The sequence below is a fragment of the Coregonus lavaretus genome, assembly GCF_964263955.1.
Source record: "Coregonus lavaretus genome assembly, chromosome: 1".
Lineage (NCBI taxonomy): Eukaryota > Metazoa > Chordata > Actinopteri > Salmoniformes > Salmonidae > Coregonus > Coregonus lavaretus.
In genome coordinates, this window is record NC_139988.1 from 53,999,976 (window position 1) to 54,019,600 (window position 19,625).

The following is a 19,625-nucleotide window of genomic DNA, read 5'->3' on the forward strand; positions in this document are numbered from 1 at the left end:
TGGGCATGCTGTGTGGAGCGGGATGGGGGCTGTTTCCAGGTTCCAGATCAGTAGAGGGACCTTCCTAGTCGCTCAGAGGACACGTGCTGAACTGTGTGCATGGTGTGTAGGAAAAAGACATGAATAGCCTCAGTGTGGCCTAAGCCATAGATCTACTTCAACAACTATGTGGAGAGTTTGGATTGAGAGACCTAATTGTTTGCATGAGAAACAACACACCACATCAAAGTCCTTATTACCTACTATGTCTGCCTCTATTATTTACCCTCGTTATAGTTAGGTGTCAGATGAAGACATAAAAGAACTATGCTGCACAGAACATTACACTTTTATGTAGATTTCCAAGTTGATAAATAATGAGGCACACTGTCTTTATCAGACACAGAGAGTTTAAATGTTTTTATAATGCAGGACATTCCCATGCGATTGAAAAAGTTATGTCTTGAGACTGGGACTTGGGACTCTGAAGTCTAGTGAAATCCAAAAGGATATAAATGTATAGTTGAGACATTGTTGTCACAGTTTTAAAAGGGCTGAATCACAACTCTTGAAACCTGAGAAAACGTGTTATTATTTCCAGGTTTTTCTATTTTTAGGTGAGTGAATTTGAGCAGTGGAGGGATAGGGGTCAAAGTGCACATATTTGCTCACAGACTGGATCCCTACATAATTTTTTCCATTACCCCGAGTGGAGCGGGAGGGGCTGCGTTCAGCCAGTTGGAAGTTGGAGTCCTATATCAGCAAAAGGGACAAAACACACACATACGCACGTACGCACACGAACACACACAAACAAGCAAATGCAAACAACATCCCCACTACCCCCCACCCGTCAATCCCCTGTAGGATATCCTGTCCAGAGCTAACAATGTAGTATTTAGTGGGCTCATGGAACACATTACCTGAACTGTTATCACATTCTACGCAAACCTCCTCACATATCTATACTGTTATTTTAGGGCCATTTCCACTTGCATTCCCCCTCTCTGTTTGAATAATAAGAGGAAAGGGGCAAAAGGCTATTATAAGCTTTGCAAAGACGACCCCCCCCGCCCCCCCCCCCAGCTAATGTAAATGGCAAAACACCAAATTTATTTTCCTCTACTCCTTCTCTCCGCCTCACTCACTCCTTCTCTTTTCTTCTCCCTATTAAGGGCACTGTTAATGGTCTCTTTTCTACACAAGACTGTTAACTCTCAATCACCCGACCACAGCGCAATTGCAGCCAGTATGCCGAGTTGCTGACTAAATGTTGTGAGAAACGTCAGTCTGATTACGAACCCTTCGTTAGAGTATGCCCAGTTTCAACAACTGGACTAGTACTTGGCTTCAAAGGAATAGAGATATCAATATCATAACTGTGAGAACTATGAAAGAACATAGGCTACTTGTCATGTTCTGTACTATTTCCACAAGTAAGAAGTAGGAACATCTGGTGAATTAATCACTTGGAACAAATAGAAACACAAATTAAATTAAGAATGATTTGGCAATACTTAATAGGCTACAACACACCCACAACAACCAGCTCTGACTGAGAACAGCAGGATAGTAATGGAGTGTTATTACCCTCCTCATGTCAGTGGTTGAGAGGCCAGCTGCCGGTCACACCTGATGTGCCATGCCAGCTCCAACACATGCAAAGTAGCTGGAGATCGTGGACACCGTCCCGTCTGCAGCGGCTGTTCTACAATGTAAGGGCCTGGCACCCAATATTCCCTCCCTCAACACACACACGGGCACACAGACACACACACACACACCAGGGGAGAAGGACTGCCGGTAAGACAAGGGGTGGGGGTGTGTGTCTTTTTGTCAATAACAGCTTGGGGCGCGATGTCTAATATTAAGGTAGTTTCGAGGTATTGCTCGCCTGAGTTAGAATACCTCATGATAAGATGTAGACTACACTATCTACCAAGAGACTTTTCATCCATATTTTTCAACGAGCACTCAACGAGCTGTATAAGGCCATAGGCAAACAAGAAAATGCTCATCAAGAAGCGGCGCTCCTATTGGCCGGGGACTTTAATGCAGGCAAACTTAAATCTGTTTTACCAAATTTCTACCAGCATGTCACATGCGCAACCAAAGGAAAAACAACTCTAGACCACCTTTACTCCACACACAGAGACGCGTACAAAGCTCTCCCTCGCCCTCCATTTGGCAAATCTGACCATAATTCTATCCTCCTGACTCCTGCTTACAATCAAAAACTAAAGTAGGAAGTACCAGTGACTCGCTCAATACGGAAGTGGTCAGATGACGCAGATGCTACGCTACAGGACTGTTTTGCTAGCACAGACTGGAATATGTTCTGGGATTCATCTAATGGCATTGAGGAGTATACCACCCCAGTCAACGGCTTCATCAATAAGTGCATCGACGACATCGTCCCCACAGTGACCGTATGTACATATCCCAACCAAAAGCCATGGATTACAGGCAACATCCGCACTGAGCTAAAAGCTAGAGCTGCCGTTTTCAAGGAGCGGGACACTATAAGAAATCCCGCTATGGACTCAGACAAACCATAAAACAGGTAAAGCGTCAATACAGGACTAAGATTGAATCCTCCTACACCGGCTCTGACACTCGTCGGATGTGGCAGGGCTTGTAAACTATTACGGACTACAAAGGGAAACCCAGCCGCGAGCTACCCAGTGACGCGAGCCTACCAGACGGGCTAAATGTATTTTATGCTCGCTTCGAGGCAAGCAACACTGAAGCATGTATGAGAGCACCAGCTGTTCCGGACGACTGTGTGATCACGCTCGCCGTAGCCGATGTGAGCAAGACCTTTAAACAGGTCAACATTCACAAGGCCGCGGGTCCAGACGGATTACCAGGACCCGAACTCAGAGCATGCGCGGACCAACTGGCAAGTGTCTTCACTGACCGAGTCTGTAATACCTACATGTTTCAAGCAGACCACCAAATGAAATAAAATCAAATTGTATTTGTCACATACACGTGTTTAGCAGATGTTATTGCGGGTGTAGCGAAATGCTTGTGCTTCTAGTTCCGACAGTGCAGTAATGTCAGAACGCTGAGTGTGGATGTGGTGCAGGGAATCAGGCGCAGGCACAAAAGTGTTCGTCAACAGTCTTTAGTGATGAAAAAACAACTCCAAACAGGAGAAATAGCCAACCCAACCGGGAGGCAAGAGCGACAAAACGCACACAACACAGTGCGTAAAAACAAGAAAAGGCGCACGCAGTGCGGACTCTCAAAATAAACAGAATGAGAGCAAAAACACCATCAACATGAACAGCTGACACAAACAATCACACATAACACCTGACCCAATTACGAAACTTAAATAGGGAACACAATCAAACACTAACAAGGGACAGGTGTTACAAACAGACAAAACCAAACAAACATGAAACATCGAACGGTGGCAGCTAGTACTCCGGGGACGACGACCGCCGAAGCCTGCCCGAACAAGGAGGAGGAGCAGCCTCGGCCGAAACCGTGACAAGTAATATCTATCAAGTAATATCTAACAATTTCACAACATATACACAATACACAAAAATCGAAGTAAGGAATGGAATTTAAGAATATATACATATATGGACAAGCAATGACAGAGCATAATGGACTAAGATAGAGTAGAATATTATAGAATATAGTATATACATATGAGGTGAGTAATGCAAGATATGTAAACATTATTAAAGTGACCAGTGCTCCATTTCTTAAAGTGGCCAGTGATTTCAATAGGCAGCAGCAGCCTCTAGTGTGCTAATGATGGCTATTTAACAGTCTGATGGCCTTGAGATAGAACATGTTTTTCTGTCTCTCGGTCCCAGCTTTGATGCACCTGTACTGACCTCGCCTTCTGGATGATAGCGGGGTGAACAGGCAGTGGCTCGGGTGATTGATGTCCTTGATTATCGTTTTGGCCTTCCTGTGACATCAGGTGCTAAGAAAGCGAAGGTAACCTGCCTAAATAACTACCGCCCCGTAGCACTCACGTCGGTAGCCATGAAGTGCTTTGAAAGCCTGGTCATGTCTCACATCAACACCATCATCCCGGAAACCATAGACCCACTCCAATTCGCATACCGCTCCAACAGATCCACAGATGACGCAATCTCAATCGCACTCCACACTGCCCTTTACCATCTGGACAAAAGGAACACCTACACTATCAGTCAAAAGTTTGGACACACCTACTAATTCAAGGGTTTTTCTTTATTTTTACTGTTTTTTACATTGTAGATTAATAGTGAAGACATCAAAACTATGAAATAACACACATGGAATCACGTAGTAACAAAAAAAGTGTTAAACAAATCAATATACACCACCGTTCAAAAGTTTGGGGTCACTTAGAAATGTCCTTGTTTTTGAAAGAAAAGCACTTTTTCTGTAACATCAAATTGATCAGAAATACAGTGTAGACATTGTTGATGTTGTAAATGGCTATTGTAGCTGGAAACGGCTGATTTTTAATGGAATATCTACATAAGAGTACAGAGGCCCATTATCAGCAACCATCAGTCCTGTGTTCCAATGGCACGTTGTGTTTGCTAATCCAAGTTTATCATTTTAAAAGGCTAATTGATCATTAGAAAACCCTTTTGCAATTATCTTAGCACAGCTGAAAACTGTTGTGCTGATTAAAGAAGCAATAAAACTGACCTTCTTGAGGCTAGTTGTGTATCTGGAGCATCAGCAATTGTGGGTTCGATTACAGGCTCAAAATGGCCAGAAACAAATAACTTTCTTCTGAAACTAGTCAGTCTATTCTTGTTCTGAGAAATGAAGGCTATTCCATGTGAGAAATTGCCAAGAAACTGAAGATCTCGTACAACACTGTGTACTACTCCCTTCACAGAACAGCGCAAACTGGCTCTAACCAGAATAGAAAGAGGAGTGGGAGGACTTGGTGCACAAGAAGGACATTTTTATTGCTTCTTTAATCAGCACAACAGTTTTCAGCTGTGCTAACATAATTGCAAAAGGTTTTTCTAATGATTAATTAGCCTTTTAACTTGGATTAGCAAACACAACGTGCCATTGGAACACAGGACTGATGGTTGCTGATAATGGGCCTCTGTACGCCTATGTAGATATTCCATTAAAAATCTGCCATTTCCAGCTACAATAGCCATTTACAACATTAACAATGTCTACACTGTATTTCTGATCAATTTTCTGTTATTTTAATGGACAAAAAAATAGCTTTTCTTTCGAAAGTGACCCCAAACTTTTGAACGGTAGTGTATATTTTATATTTGAGATTCTTCAAATAGACAACATTTGCCTTGATGACAGCTTTGCACACTCTTGGCATTCTCTCAACCAGCTTCACCTGGAATGCTTTTCCAACAGTCTTGAAGGAGTTCCTACATATGCTGAGCACTTGTTGGCTGCTTTTCCTTAACTCTGCGGTCCGACTCATCCCAAACCATCTCAATTGCGTTGAGGTCGGGGGATTGTGGAGGCCAGGTCATCTGATTCAGCACTCAATCACTCTCTTTCTTGGTAAAATAGCCTTTACACAGCCTGGAGATGTGTTGGGTCATTGTCCTGTTGAAAAACAAACGATAGTCCCTCTAAGCCCAAACCAGATGGGATGGCGTATCGCTGCAGAATGCTGTGGTAGCCATGCTGGTTAAGTATGACTTGAATTCTAAATAAATCAGATAGTGTCACCAGCAAAGCAACTCCACACAATATCACCTCCTCCTCCATGCTTTATGGTGGGAAATACACATGCGGAGATCATCCGTTCACCCACACCGCGTCTCACAAAGACACAGCGGTTGGAACCAAAAATCCCCAATTTGGATTCCAGACCAAAGGACACATTTCCACCGGTCTAATGTCCATTGATCGTGTTTCTTGGCCCAAGCAAGTCTCTTCTTCTTATTGGTGTCCTTTAGTAGTGGTTTCTTTGCAGCAATTCGACCATGAAGGCCTGATTCACACAGTCTCCTCTGAACAGTTGATGTTGAGATGTGTCTGTTACTTGAACTCTGTGAAGCATTTATTTTGGCTGCAATTTCTGAGGCTGGTAACTGTAATGAACTTATCCTCTGCAGCAGAGGTAACTCTGGATCTTCCATTCCTGTGGCGGTCCTCATGAGAGCCAGTTTCATCATAGCACTTGATGGTTTTTGTGACTGCACTTGAAGAAACTTTCAAAATTCTTGAAATTTGGATGATGGACTGTTGTTTCTCTTTGCTTATTTGAGCTGTTCTTGCCATAATATGGACTTGGTCTTTTACCATATAGGGCTATCTTCTGTATGCGTTCAACACCATAGTCCCCACAAAGCTCATCACTAAGCTAAGGACATCTCCCTCTAAAACTGGATCCTGGACTTCCTGACGGGCCGCCCCCAGAGGGTAACGGTAGGCAACAACACATATGCCATGCAGATCCTCAACACTGGGGCCCCTCAGGGGTGCATGCTTAGTCCCCTCTTGTACTCTCTGTTCACCCACGACTGCGTGGCCAAGCACGACTCCAACACCATCATTATGTTTGCTGACGACACAACGGTGGTAGGCCTGATCACTGACAACGATGAGACAGCCTATAAGGACAGATACATGTCAGTGTGGTGCCAGAACAACAACCTCTTGCTCAATGTGAGCAAGACAAAGGAGATGATCATGGACTACAGGAAAAGGAGGGCCGAACACGCCCCCATTCACATCGACGGGGCTGTAGTGGAGTGGGTCGAGAGTTTCATGGTCCAAACACACCAAGAAAGTCGTGAAGAGGGCAAGATAACGCTTTTTCCCCCTCAGGAGACTGAAAAGATTTGGCATGGGTCCCCAGATCCTCAAAAAGTTATACATCTGCACCATCGAGAGCATCCGACCGGTTGCATCACTGCCTGATATGGAAACTGCTTGGCCTCCGACCGTAAGGCTCTACAGAGGGTAGTGCCTACGGCCTAGTACATCACTGGGACCAAGCTTCCTGCCATCCAGGACCAATATCCTTGGCAGTGTCAGAGGAAGGCCCAAGAAATTGTCAAAGACTCCACTCACCCAAGTCATAGACTGTTCTCTATGCTACCTCACGGCAAGCGGTACCAGAGTGCCAAGTCTAGGTCCAAAAGGCTCCTTAACAGCTTCTACCCCCAAGCCATAAGACTGCTGAACAATTAATCAAATGGTCACCCGGACTATTTGTATTGACCCCCCCCCCCCCTTTGTTTTTACACTGCTGCTACTCGCTGTTTATTATCTATGCATAGTCACTTTACCCCTACCTACATGTACAAATTACCTCGACTAACCTGTACCCCCGCACATTGACTCGGTACCGGTACCCCCTGTAAATAGCGTCATTATTGTTATTTTATTGTGTTACTTTTTTTATTTTATTTTTTACATTAGTTTATTTATTAAATATTTGTTTAACTTTATTTTTCTTAAAACTGCATTGTTGGTTAAGGGCTTGTAAGTAAGCATTTCATGGTAAGGTCTACACCTGTTGTATTCGGCACATGTGACAAATAATATTTGATTGATTTACCCTCTCTCATTGAAGCCACGGAAGTTCAAGGCCAACCGCGGTACTGCAGGCATTGTTAGCAGAAAACAGGATACCCGTTATAGTGAATTTAGAAATGGCGATCTTCGTGGTCAATCTTCGTGAAAAATAAAAATAAAAATGAGAAGACGATCATGGTACCAATAATTGCTTCTAATACACCAGATGTATGCCCTTGAACCAATTATTTTTTAAATCGCACACAGAAGAAGTTATAAGGATAATTGAGTTGCTAATGGCAGCCTGCAGTACCCCGGTTGGCCTTCAGTTTGAGTTACACAATGAGAGGAAGCAGCACTGAGCTAGCCTGCAACGTCACTTCCTGAGTTGCTCAAACTGCGCATGTTCTGTTTCCATGAGACGCCATCTTGACCGTCTTAATTTGGCTTCAATGTGCTATTGAGTCTTCACATAAGAATGAATGGTGTCATGTGATCAGTGGCTTTGTCCATTCATATATACAGTCATTGACACACACACACTGCCAGACACAGCTGTTGACACTTTGAACAATTTATGGTGATAATCTCCTTATCTCTTCACAGAATCTCAATGAGCCATGTATCCTTCCCCACTATCCCACAACCCCCTAAGGTGGAAACACTCCAAAACCTTAAGGCACTTCCACCGTGTCACCGTTTGTTTATCTCCCCTCCCCTTTGGATCATGCCTCCACCATCTTGTCATCTCCTCACAAAATATGACCCTCCCTGATTGGTTCTTGTATGTTCTCATTAAGGGAGGTCATGGCACATAACAGGAAAGTCTTATTGGACTACAGCAAATCACTTTTATGTCATGGGCCATTTCGCATGTTGAAGGTTGTAAGGCCTTAACAAACTTGTTGTCTTTTAGGTACATTTTGAATGAGCATTGAGAAACCATCTTAAAACTGAATGAAGATTAGAGATAAAAAGGCCTCTAACCACTTTGATAACTTTGGAAGGAAAAAAACAACTAATGTGGGCCCCACCAAATTCAAAGAATGAAATGGCATGGGAGGCACTGGTCTCTTAAAGAGGTAAACGTTTCAATTTCCCAGCTTGTAGATGTGGAAATGTAGGTAGCCTATATACGCTACTCAATGACAAACCTATCTAGGCATACACTACCAGTCAAAGGTTTTAGAACACCTACTCATTCAAGGGTTTTTCTTTATTTTTACAATTTTTTTTTACATTGTATTATAATAGTGAAGACATCAAAACTATGAAATAACACATATGGAATTATGTAGTAACCAAAAAAGTGTTAAACAAATCAAAATATATTTTATATTTGAGATTCTTCAAATAGCCACCCTTTACCTTGATGACAGCTTTGCACACTCTTGCCATTCTCTCAACCAGCTTCACCTGGAATGCTTTTCCAACAGTCTTGAAGGAGTTCCCACATATGCTGAGCACTTGTTGGCTGCTTTTCCTTCACTCTGTGGTCCGACTCATCCCAAACCATCTCAATTGCGTTGAGGTCGGGGGATTGTGGAGGCCAGGTCATCTGATGCAGCACTCCATCACTCTCCTACTTGGTAAAATAGCCCTTACACAGCCTGGAGGTGTGTTGGGTCATTGTCCTGTTGAAAAACAAATGATAGTCCCACTAAGCCCAAACCAGACGAGATAGCGTATCGCTGCAGAATGCTGTGGTAGCCATGCTGGTTAAGTGTGACTTGAATTATAAATAAATCACAGACAATGTCACCAGCAATGCACCCCCAAACCATAACACCTCCTCCTCCATGCTTTGCGGTGGGAAGTACACATGCGGCGATCATCCGTTCACCCACACTGCGTCTCACAAAGACACGGCAGTTGGAACCAAAAATCTCCAATTTGGACTCCAGACCAAAGGAGAAATTTCCACCGGTCCAATGTACATTGCTTGTGTTTCTTGGCCCAAGCAAGTCTCTTCTTCTTATTGGTGTCCTTTAGTAGTGGTTTCTTTGCAGCAATTCGACCACGAAGGCCTGATTCACACAATCTCCTCTGAACAGTTGATGTTAAGATGTGTCTGTTACTTGAACTCTGTGAAGCATTTATTTTGGCTGCAATTTCTGAGGCTGGTAACTGTAATGAACTTATCCTCTGCAGCAGAGGTAACTCTGGGTCTTCCATTCCTATGGCGATCCTCATGAGAGCCAGTTTCATCATAGCGCTTGATGGTTTTTGCGACTGCACTTGAAGAAACGTTAAAAGTTATTGAAATGTTCCGTATTGACTGACCTTCATATCTTAAATTAATGATGGACTGTCGTTTCTCTTTGCTTATTTGAGCTGTTCTTGCCATAATATCGACTATTTGGTATTTTACCAAATAGGGCTATCATCTGTATATCACCCCTACGTTGTCACAACACAACTGATTGGCTCAAAGGCATTAAGAAAGAAAGAAATGCCACAAATTAACTTTTAAGAAGGCCCACCTGTTAATTGAAATGCCTTCCAGGTGAATATCTCATGAAGCTGGTTGAGAGAATTTCAAGGGTGTGCAAAGCTGTCATCAAGGTAAAGGGTGGCTATTTGAAGAATCTCAAATATAAAATATATTTTGATTTGTTTAACACTTTTTTGGTTACTACATGATTCTATATGTGTTATTTCATAGTTTTGATGTCTTCACTATTATTGTACAATGTAGAAAATAGTAAAAATAAAGAAAAACCCTTGAATGAGTAGGTGTTCTAAAGCTTTTGACCGGTAGTGTATATGGAAGACAAACAATTGATCTATTATCAGGTCAACAATAACTAGTGGTTTAGAAAATAATAGTGAAAGATAGTGTAATCTGCAATAAAACAATTATGTAGGCCATTCTTATCTCCTACACTGACTTAAGCACACTGCAGCTGCAGCTGCAGCTGCAACACCAATTGCTTGCAATTTCTATTACAGCCCAGTTTTTAGGTAAGCTGTTGACTATAGTGCTTTCATCTTGCTAATAAGCTGACCAGCACATATTTCTATCATCTAGCGTCTGTATCACTACAGAAGGTCAGTAATAACCTGTCTATGTTGTCTTTTTATGACATTGTTATGACAGAAGCTTCATACATAGGGAATTAAATTGTTTAGGCAGAACAGTTATATTCCCCCCATTTTAGGTGCATTTTTTTTTTTATAGAGCAACAACAAGTTAAGTGGCCTATGTAAGAGCTCTGAAAGGCAGTCTCTTGCTCGGCTTGTCTAGTGGTGCGTTGCCCTTTTAAAAAAGCTCCATCTTTGCATTCGCTTGGTGACGTCAGGACCGTGAAGGACTCTAGCCTATCCTCTCTAAACAATCAAGGCAATGGTCCTGACTGAGTCGCGGCTTACGAGTGAGACTTTTTCACTGCAAAAGCCAGGGAAAAACAGTCAACGTTGAAATGAACCAGAGGCCAGAAGTCGCTATGGATTAAAACGGGAACTTTTACGATGGCTGTTAATGTGAAAAAGTAGGCAAAACATCAGCAGACCTTCAGCAAGCAACTAGATGCACGAGCCTTGCTAGTATGAGCGAGCAGAGCGGTCACAAACCTGGCTGCAGTATTTTTCTCAGTATTTTAACCGAACCAGCCTCCTGAAACCTTTAGCGACTTGTGTTACTTTAAATTCTAAACAGTCAAAGTCCGGTACACTTTTGATTCTGAAAGAGTTATGGCGGGGAAGGTGACAGCAGGCTCGGGAATACTGCTCGTGACAGCCAACGTTGGATCGCTCTTTGAAGATGTGAGTTGCTGCGCCTGCGACAGCTTGATACACGGTGTCTGCTACACTGTTTCTTTGTAACTAATGTGAATGTTGTCCAGTTGTATTGGTTACAATGTATCCAACAATGCCGCGTTCAATTTATGTGTTCCCTGGGCCCTTGATATGTCAGGTACTCTTTATCATAGCATCGTAAGTAACCTACCTTACTTCACGTATGAGCACAACCACAGCGTGGGCCTCTTTAGCCATCAAGATTGATCATGTTTGTAGTCTCTATCATTGCAGAAACAGTTTGTTGGACCTCTGTCTGCTTGGGACGTTGCCTCGGGTTACATCGATCATTCTGTCTTGCAGCTTGCTGTAAAATGGTAGTAGTAGTCTACCATCATGGCCTAGACTACTTGAAAACATTATTGTGACACAGCTAAGGAGAGGAGGCAGAGATTTACCGTGCCTGTTTTGACTTTCACCTAGGGGCTTTAAGTTCTCATAGAAGTCCACTCTTTTGTAACAAAATAGATTTTTTATAATAGAGATAAAATAGGCCATTTTTTTTGGGGTCAATATTTGTCCATAGACTATACATTTCCAACATACATTCATATGGGTAACACTGCCTTCAGAAAGTATTCACAACCCTTGACTTTTTCCACATTTTGTTGTTACAGCCTGAATTAAAAATGGATTAAATAGAGATTTTGTGTCACTGGCTGACACACAATACCCCATAATGTCAAAGTGGAATTAAGTTTTAAGAAATGTTTACAAATTAATTAAATGAAAAGCTGAAATGTCTTGAGTCAATAACTATTCAACCCCTTTGTTATGGCAAGCCTAAATAAGTTCAGGAGTAAAAATGTGCTTAACAAGTCACATAATAAGTGTGCAATAATAGTGTCTAACATTATTTTTTTAATGACTACCTCATCTCTGTAGCCCACACATAATTTATCTGTGAGGTCCCTCAGTCGTGCAGTGATTTTAAAACACAGATTCAACCACAAAGACCAGGGAGGTTTTCCAATGCCTCGCAAAAAGGGCACCTATTGGTAGATGGGTAACAGTAAAAAAAAAAGCAGACAGTGAATAACCTTTTGAGCAAGGTGAAGTTATTAATTACACTTTGGATGGTGTATCAATACACCCAGTCACTACAAAGATACAGGCATCCTTCCTAACTCGGTTGCCGGAGAGGAAGGAAACTGCTCAGGGATTTCACCATGAGGCCAATGGTGACTTTAAAACAGTTAGAGTTTAATGGCTATGATAGGAGAAAACTGAAGATCGATCAACAACATTGTAGTTACTCCACAATACTTACCTAAATAACAGAGTGAAAAGAAGGAAGCCTGTACACAAAAAAAGAATTCCAAAAAAAATTCCTGTTTGCAAATAAATTAACTTTATGTCTTGAATACAAAGAGTTTTGTTTGGGGCAAATCCAACACATCGCTGAGTAACACTTTTTCATATTTTCAAGCATGGTGGTGGCTGAATCATGTTATGTGTATGCTTGTCATTGGCAAGGACTAGAGTTTATTTTTTATAAAAAATTAACTGAATAGAGGCAAAATCCTAGAGGAAGTCCTAGAGGACACCCTGGTTCAGTCTGCTTTCCAACAGACACTGGGAGACAAATTCACCTTTCAGCAGGCTAATAACCTAAAACACAAGGCAAAATATATACTGGAGTTGCTTACCAATAAGACATTGAATGTTCCTGAGTGGCCTAGTTACAGTTTTGACTTAAATCGGCATGAAAATCTTTGAAAAGGCTGTCTAGCAATGATCAACAACCAACTTGACAGAGCTTGAAGAATTTAAAATATAATAAAGTGCAAATATTGTACAGTCCAGGTGTGCAAAGCTCTTATTACCCAGCAATATTTACAGCTGTACTCGCTGCTAAAGGAGATTCTAACGTATTGACTCAGGTGTAAATACTTATGGAAATGAGATATTTATGTATTTCATTTTCAATACATTTGCAGATTTTCATTTTTTTCTCTCACTAAGTCATTATGGGATATTGTGTGTAGATGGGTGAGAAAAAAATCTGTACTTAACAAAAATCTAAATGCAACATCTAAAGTGTTGGTCCCATGTTTCATGAGCTGAAATAAAACATCCCATATTATAATATAATACGCACAAAAAAACATATTTCTCTCAAATGTTGTGCACAAATTTGTTTATATCCCTGTTAGTGAGCATTTCTCCTTTGCCAAGTTAATCCATCCACCTGACAGGTGTGGTATATCAAGAAGCTAAATAAACAGTATGATCATTACACAGGTGCACCTTGTGCTGGGGACAATAAAAGGCCACCCAAATGTGCAGTTTTGTCACACAACACAATGCTACAGAGGTCTCAAGTTTTGAGGGAGCGTGCAGGAATTTCAACCAATTTAATGTTAATTTCTCTACCATAAGCCGCAGACCACGTGTAACCATGCCAGCCCAGGACCTCCACATCAGAGTTCTTCACCTGCAGCATCGTCTGAGACCAGCCACTGTGGGTTTGCAGAACCCATCTGTCAGAAACCGTCTCAGGGAAGCTCACCTGCGTGCATGTCGTCTTCACCAGGGTCTTGACCTGACTGCAGTTCGGCGTTGTAACTGACTTCAGTGGGCAAATGTTCACCTTCGATGGCCACTGGCACGCTGGAGAAGTGTGCTCTTCACGGATGAATCCCGGTTTCAACTGTACCGGGCAGATGGCATCGTGTGGGTGAGCGGTTTGCTGATGTCAACGTTGTGAACAGAGTGCCCCATGGTGGCGGTGGGGTTATGGTATGGGCAGGCATGAGCTACTGACAAGAACACAGGTGCACTTTATCGATGGAAATTTGAATGCACAGAGATACCGTGACGAGGCCCATTGTCGTGCCATTCATCCGCCGCCATCACCTCATGTTTCAGCATGATAATGCACGGCTCCATGTCGGAAGGATCTTAGAACCTACAAAATTCTTAGAACCTGAAAATGTCCCAGTTCTTCCATGGCCTGCATACTCACCAGACATGTCACCCATTGAGCATGTTTGGGATGCTCTGGATCGATGTGTACGACAGCGTGTTCCAGTTCCTGCCTATATCCAGCAACTTTGCACAGCCATTGAAGAGGAGTGGGACAACATTCCACAGGCCACAATCAACAGCCCGACCAACTCTATGCGAAGGATATGTGTTTATATTTTTGTTCATTTATATTTACTCCATTTTGAATTCAGGCTGTAACACAATGTGGAATAAGTCAAGGGCTATGAATACTTGCTGAAGGCACTGTATCTGCCATTCTGCATGGGCCCAGTGAGACGGATCATGATTTGGAAGCATTTTCTTGACAGGTATAGCCTATAGGCCAATCATATTAAATATGTACAAAGTGAAACCAACATGTTGTGGAGTAGACTATTTGAATTAGAGATCTGTTGAGGTTTCTCATGTTGTATTCAATAAACCTGTTTCTATCCTAGTTTCCTTCTAATAGCTGCTGGTTCATCATTTTCATGACCCTTTAAACTTAGAATGACTAACTTGATGATCAATGAGGCATATTTGGCAAACTACTTGTTGTTATGGTCTTTGCTTTGGCTGCTGCTACAACTTCAACATCAATAGAATCTTTGATAACACTTTACACTACCATGTTCTTATTACTGTGTATTTCCTTTAAGTCAAGTGTAATAACTATTGAGTACCACCAACCATAGCCCTAACCCTAAGTACAGTGTAAGCAGTACAATGACAGTTGGATGTGTTGGAACAGAATTGAAAAGTAAGCCCAGTTAGGAATGAGAGCAATGTTTTTTAAAAATCTATTGGCATAATTACTGTGTTAATACTGAGCTTTTATAACTCCAAACACCTTGTATCACTTTCAGTGTTGTGTCAACATTTTAAAAGAGCCTCTCTCCCTCTAAGGGTTCTTTCACTTTCTAGGTATTTATTAGACTGCCTGTCATGACTGCTGAGTTATGGGTGTCTTATTGATACTAGGTTATTGTTTTTAGAGCAGACTTTTATTTGTGAGCAATAATGTACATTAAACTAGTAAACACTGGGTATGTTTTTAGTGGGTGTGCAGTTGTGTGCAGTGACATTGAAACATTACATGTTTTTCCAGACTCCAGATGTTGCATTTGGGATGGACTCTTTGACTAAGTTTTTTTTTTTTTTTTTATTACACACATGAAACAAATGCAGGCTTTGTGTTGAGATCACAAGTTATGGTGTTTTGAGGACATAAGCTGTGACCTATTTGGCAGAATCTAACATTAGGGCCTCAGCTGATGTTAAGGTGGTACTAGTGTCAAATGCGCGCTTTTTCGACTTGTAAAATCCAGTACTCTGCTATTTTACAACCCTGGTGCCAGGATTGGTAATTTACCTGTCTTATATCAGCTAGCTTGCGCTGAGGTGGGAGGGGTGGAAATATTTGAGGTGTGCCAATGTGCCAATTTCAAGCAGAGCTACTGGTAATATTTAAGACTCACCAAAAGCTTATCTTAGCAGTAACGTAATTGGTTATGGCATTGATTTTGCTATCGGAGGTGCACTGTAGCCTAATTGGTATTGTTTTATTAAAATATGACAACCAGCAAAACTGTCAACAGACATTCCTCTTTCTTTCTTTATTGGACATTATTTTTGTCCATGCAGCTTCTGTGAAAAGTTTGGACTCATTAGGCCTGTGTGCGATGCCCATTGAATGAAAGGTGCCCGTGACTGTAGGACGTTCTATTTAGGAACATCAAGTTATTACAATAGACTGCTCATTGTATTTCCTTTATCATTTTGTAAAATAATTGCATCTTACACTTTCATCTGTTAGACCTAACTGTCAAATTGCAGGAATTCCTATTGCTGTCCTTGGTGCTGAATCCGCTTGTAGCATGTTGGTTTGTTTACCTTTCACGTGGCAAAGTCACTAAAATGGCCATATCAGGCGATGTCCAATTGTCCACGGCTCGAACATGCAGTGCATTTTCTAAATGCTAATACAATGTGTGTAGACGAATATTACCATGTTGAAGCCAATAATAAAAAAAAAAACTAGGACTATTGTAGGGTTAGTGTATACTTTTTTATAAACTACAGTGGGGAGAACAAGTATTTGATACACTGCTGATGTTGCAGGTTTTCCTACTTACAAAGCATGTAGAGGTCTGTAATTTTTATCATAGGTACACTTCAACTGTGAGAGACTGAATCTAAAACAAAAATCCAGAAAATCACATTGTATGATTTTTAAGTAATTAATTTGCATTTTATTGCATGACATAAGTATTTGATACATCAGAAAAGCAGAACTTAATATTTGGTACAGAAACCTTTGTTTGCAATTACAGAGATCGTACGTTTCCTGTAGGTCTTGACCAGGTTTGCACACACTGCAGCAGGGATTTTGGCCCACTCCTCCATACAGACCTTCTCCAGATCCTTCAGGTTTCGGGGCTGTCGCTGGGCAATATGGATTTTCAGCTCCCTCCAAAGATTTTCTATTGGGTTCAGGTCTGGAGACTGGCTAGGCCACTCCAGGACCTTGATATGCTTCTTACGGAGCCACTCCTTAGTTGCCCTGGCTGTGTGTTTCGGGTCGTTGTCATGCTGGAAGACCCAGCCACGACCCATCTTCAATGCTCTTACTGAGGGAAGGAGGTTGTTGGCCAAGATCTCGCGATACATGGCCCCATCCATCCTCCCCTCAATACGGTGCAGTCGTCCTCTCCCCTTTGCAGAAAAGCATCCCCAAAGAATTATGTTTCTACCTCCATGCTTCACGGTTGGGATGGTGTTCTTGGGGTTGTACTCAACCTTCTTCTTCCTCCAAACACGGCGAGTGGAGTTTAGACCAAAAAGCTCTATTTTTGTCTCATCAGACCACATTACCTTCTCCCATTCCTCCTCTGGATCATCCAGATGGTCATTGGCAAACTTCAGATGGGCCTGGACATGCGCTGGCTTGAGCAGGGGGACTTTGCGTGCGCTGCAGGATTTTAATCCATGACGGCGTAGTGTGTTACTAATGGTTTTCTTTGAGACTGTGGTCCCAGCTCTCTTCAGATCATTGACCAGGTCCTGCCGTGTAGTTCTGGGCTGATCCCTCACCTTCCTCATGATCATTGATGCCCCACGAGGTGAGATCTTGCATGGAGCCCCAGACCGAGGGTGATTGACCGTCATCTTGAACTTCTTCCATTTTCTAATAATTGCGCCAACAGTTGTTGCCTTCTCACCAAGCTGCTTGCCTATTGTCCTGTAGCCCATCCCAGCCTTGTGCAGGTCTACAATTGTATCCCTGATGTCCTTACACAGCTCTCTGGTCTTGGCCATTGTGGAGAGGTTGGAGTCTGTTTGATTGAGTGTGTGGACAGGTGTCTTTTATACAGGTAACGAGTTCAAACAGGTGCAGTTAATACAGGTAATGAGTGGAGAACAGGAGGGCTTCTTAAAGAAAAACTAACAGGTCTGTGAGAGCCGGAATTCTTACTACTTGGTAGGTGATCAAATACTTATGTCATGCAATAAAATGCAAATGAATTACTTAAAAATCATACAATGTGATTTTCTTCACTGTGGGGATGGTGTTCTCGGGGTGATAGGAGGTGTTGGGTTTGCGCCAGACATAGCTTTTTCCTTGATGGCCAAAAAGCTAAATTTTAGTCTCATCTGACCAGAGTACCTTCTTCCATATATTTGGGGAGTCTCCCACATGCCCTTTGGCCACTCTTCCATAAAGCCCAGCTCTGTGGAGTGTACGGCTTAAAGTAGTCCTATGGACAGATACTCCAATCTCCGCTGTGGAGCTTTGCAGCTCCTTCAGGGTTATCTTTGGTCTCTTTGTTGCCTCTCTGATTAATGCCCTCCTGGCCTGGTCTGTGAGTTTTGGTGGGCGGCCCTCTCTTGGCAGGTTTGTTATGGTGCCATATTCTTGGTGCTCCGTGGGATGTTCAAAGTTTCGGATATTGTTTTATAACCCAACCCTGGTTCCCTGGAACTGGTTCCCTGGAACTGACGCACCCATTCACCCCATGCTGATGATGTTGATGGAACACGGTCATAAGGACTCATTAAGAGAGGTGTGTGTGTGTGTGTGTGTGTGTGTGTGTGTGTGTGTGTGTGTGTGTGGGATGTTCAAAACGAGCATTCAGCTGCAGGTGAATCTTGCACCGTCCTTTTTATGTTCGTCCGAGTTCTGTGGATGCGAAAATCAAACATTTATCGTCTGCAAGGGTCCAGAGGCAAAGTCAAACACTTATCATCAGACAACCCTAATTTAGCTGTTGGAAGGAAAACAGTTATTTTCTGGAGTGCTTCAAATGAGTCGTTCCATGTCATTTCAGCAAGCCATGACACCCACCATCTCAGATTGTTCAAATCGTTTCTTTAGTTAGAAACAGATAAGATTGTCATTCCTGAAACATTACTTTTTAAAAAGGTAATTTGGTCTCTGAGAAATTAAGCTAATTGAGTTCACCCAAATTGGTCAGTTTAATTTATAGGTTAAAATAATATTCAGTAAATATAGAATCCAACCACCCGCCGCTTTACCCTCTGGTGGATGATCAAATACTGCCCTGAAGCGGTGGGTGAACTCTGCATAGTTGACAGTAGCGGCAAATCCTACCCAAATCCAAATTTGGACCAAAATCCTTCCTACCAATGAGTAAGACAGGAATCCAATAAAATTGTCAAGAGCCACCAACGGGCCCCACACCAATCCTACCCCAACAACTAGTATACAGTATCAATTCTCTATGTCTGACAAGTAGGGTTGTCCCTGACTACAAAAAATCTTAGTCGACCAAAAGTCGTATGTTCTATCGACCAATCGATTAGTCAAATGTTTAAACATATTTTTCCATATGTAGACACACCCTATGTGTTTTAATAAAATCAACTATATGCATTGAGCTTGTCTGATGCTTTAAACTTACAGTTTGATGAAGTAAGACAAATGCAGCAAGAGGGCGCCAGAGATCTAGATAACCAGAAGAAAAAAACCTTAACCTGACCCAACTGTTCTCCTCCCACTCGTGCTGGCTTTCGCAGATTCTGCCATTACGAGTCGTCTGCAACCTTTCTCATGTGAAATGCCAATTTCTTACCCTTTCTACCGATCTGTGTGCCAGTTATGCTTTTCATATGCACATTTTCATGAAACAGTTTCATTTAATTTATAATAACGTCTTCATATCTGAAAATCATTGTCATGTGGTTAATCAAAATTCTATTCCAATCGAAATGGAAAATTAAACAAACCTAAAAAGTAACTTCTATTGCCATTGCCAACTATGTAAAAATAGCCTACATAAAGCCAACAAATAAAAACATTGCAGCCTGCAGGTAGAAAATATCCTTATAAAAAGAATAAATATCCTATAAATCACATTGGCTACACATGG

The 19,625-nt window shown here is 42.0% G+C and overlaps 1 protein-coding gene across 1 annotated transcript in view; it reads left to right on the forward strand.

Moving 5' to 3' along the window:
• Window positions 1-10,799: 10,799 nt before the first annotated feature.
• inpp5a (inositol polyphosphate-5-phosphatase A) overlaps window positions 10,800-19,625 on the forward strand; it is a 228,484-nt gene continuing 219,658 nt past the window's right edge. The window contains exon 1 of the mRNA XM_084187952.1: window positions 10,800-11,232. Coding sequence (XP_084044078.1) covers window positions 11,161-11,232 — 72 coding nt within the window. The 5' untranslated portion in view covers window positions 10,800-11,160. The remainder of the gene's footprint in view (window positions 11,233-19,625) is intronic.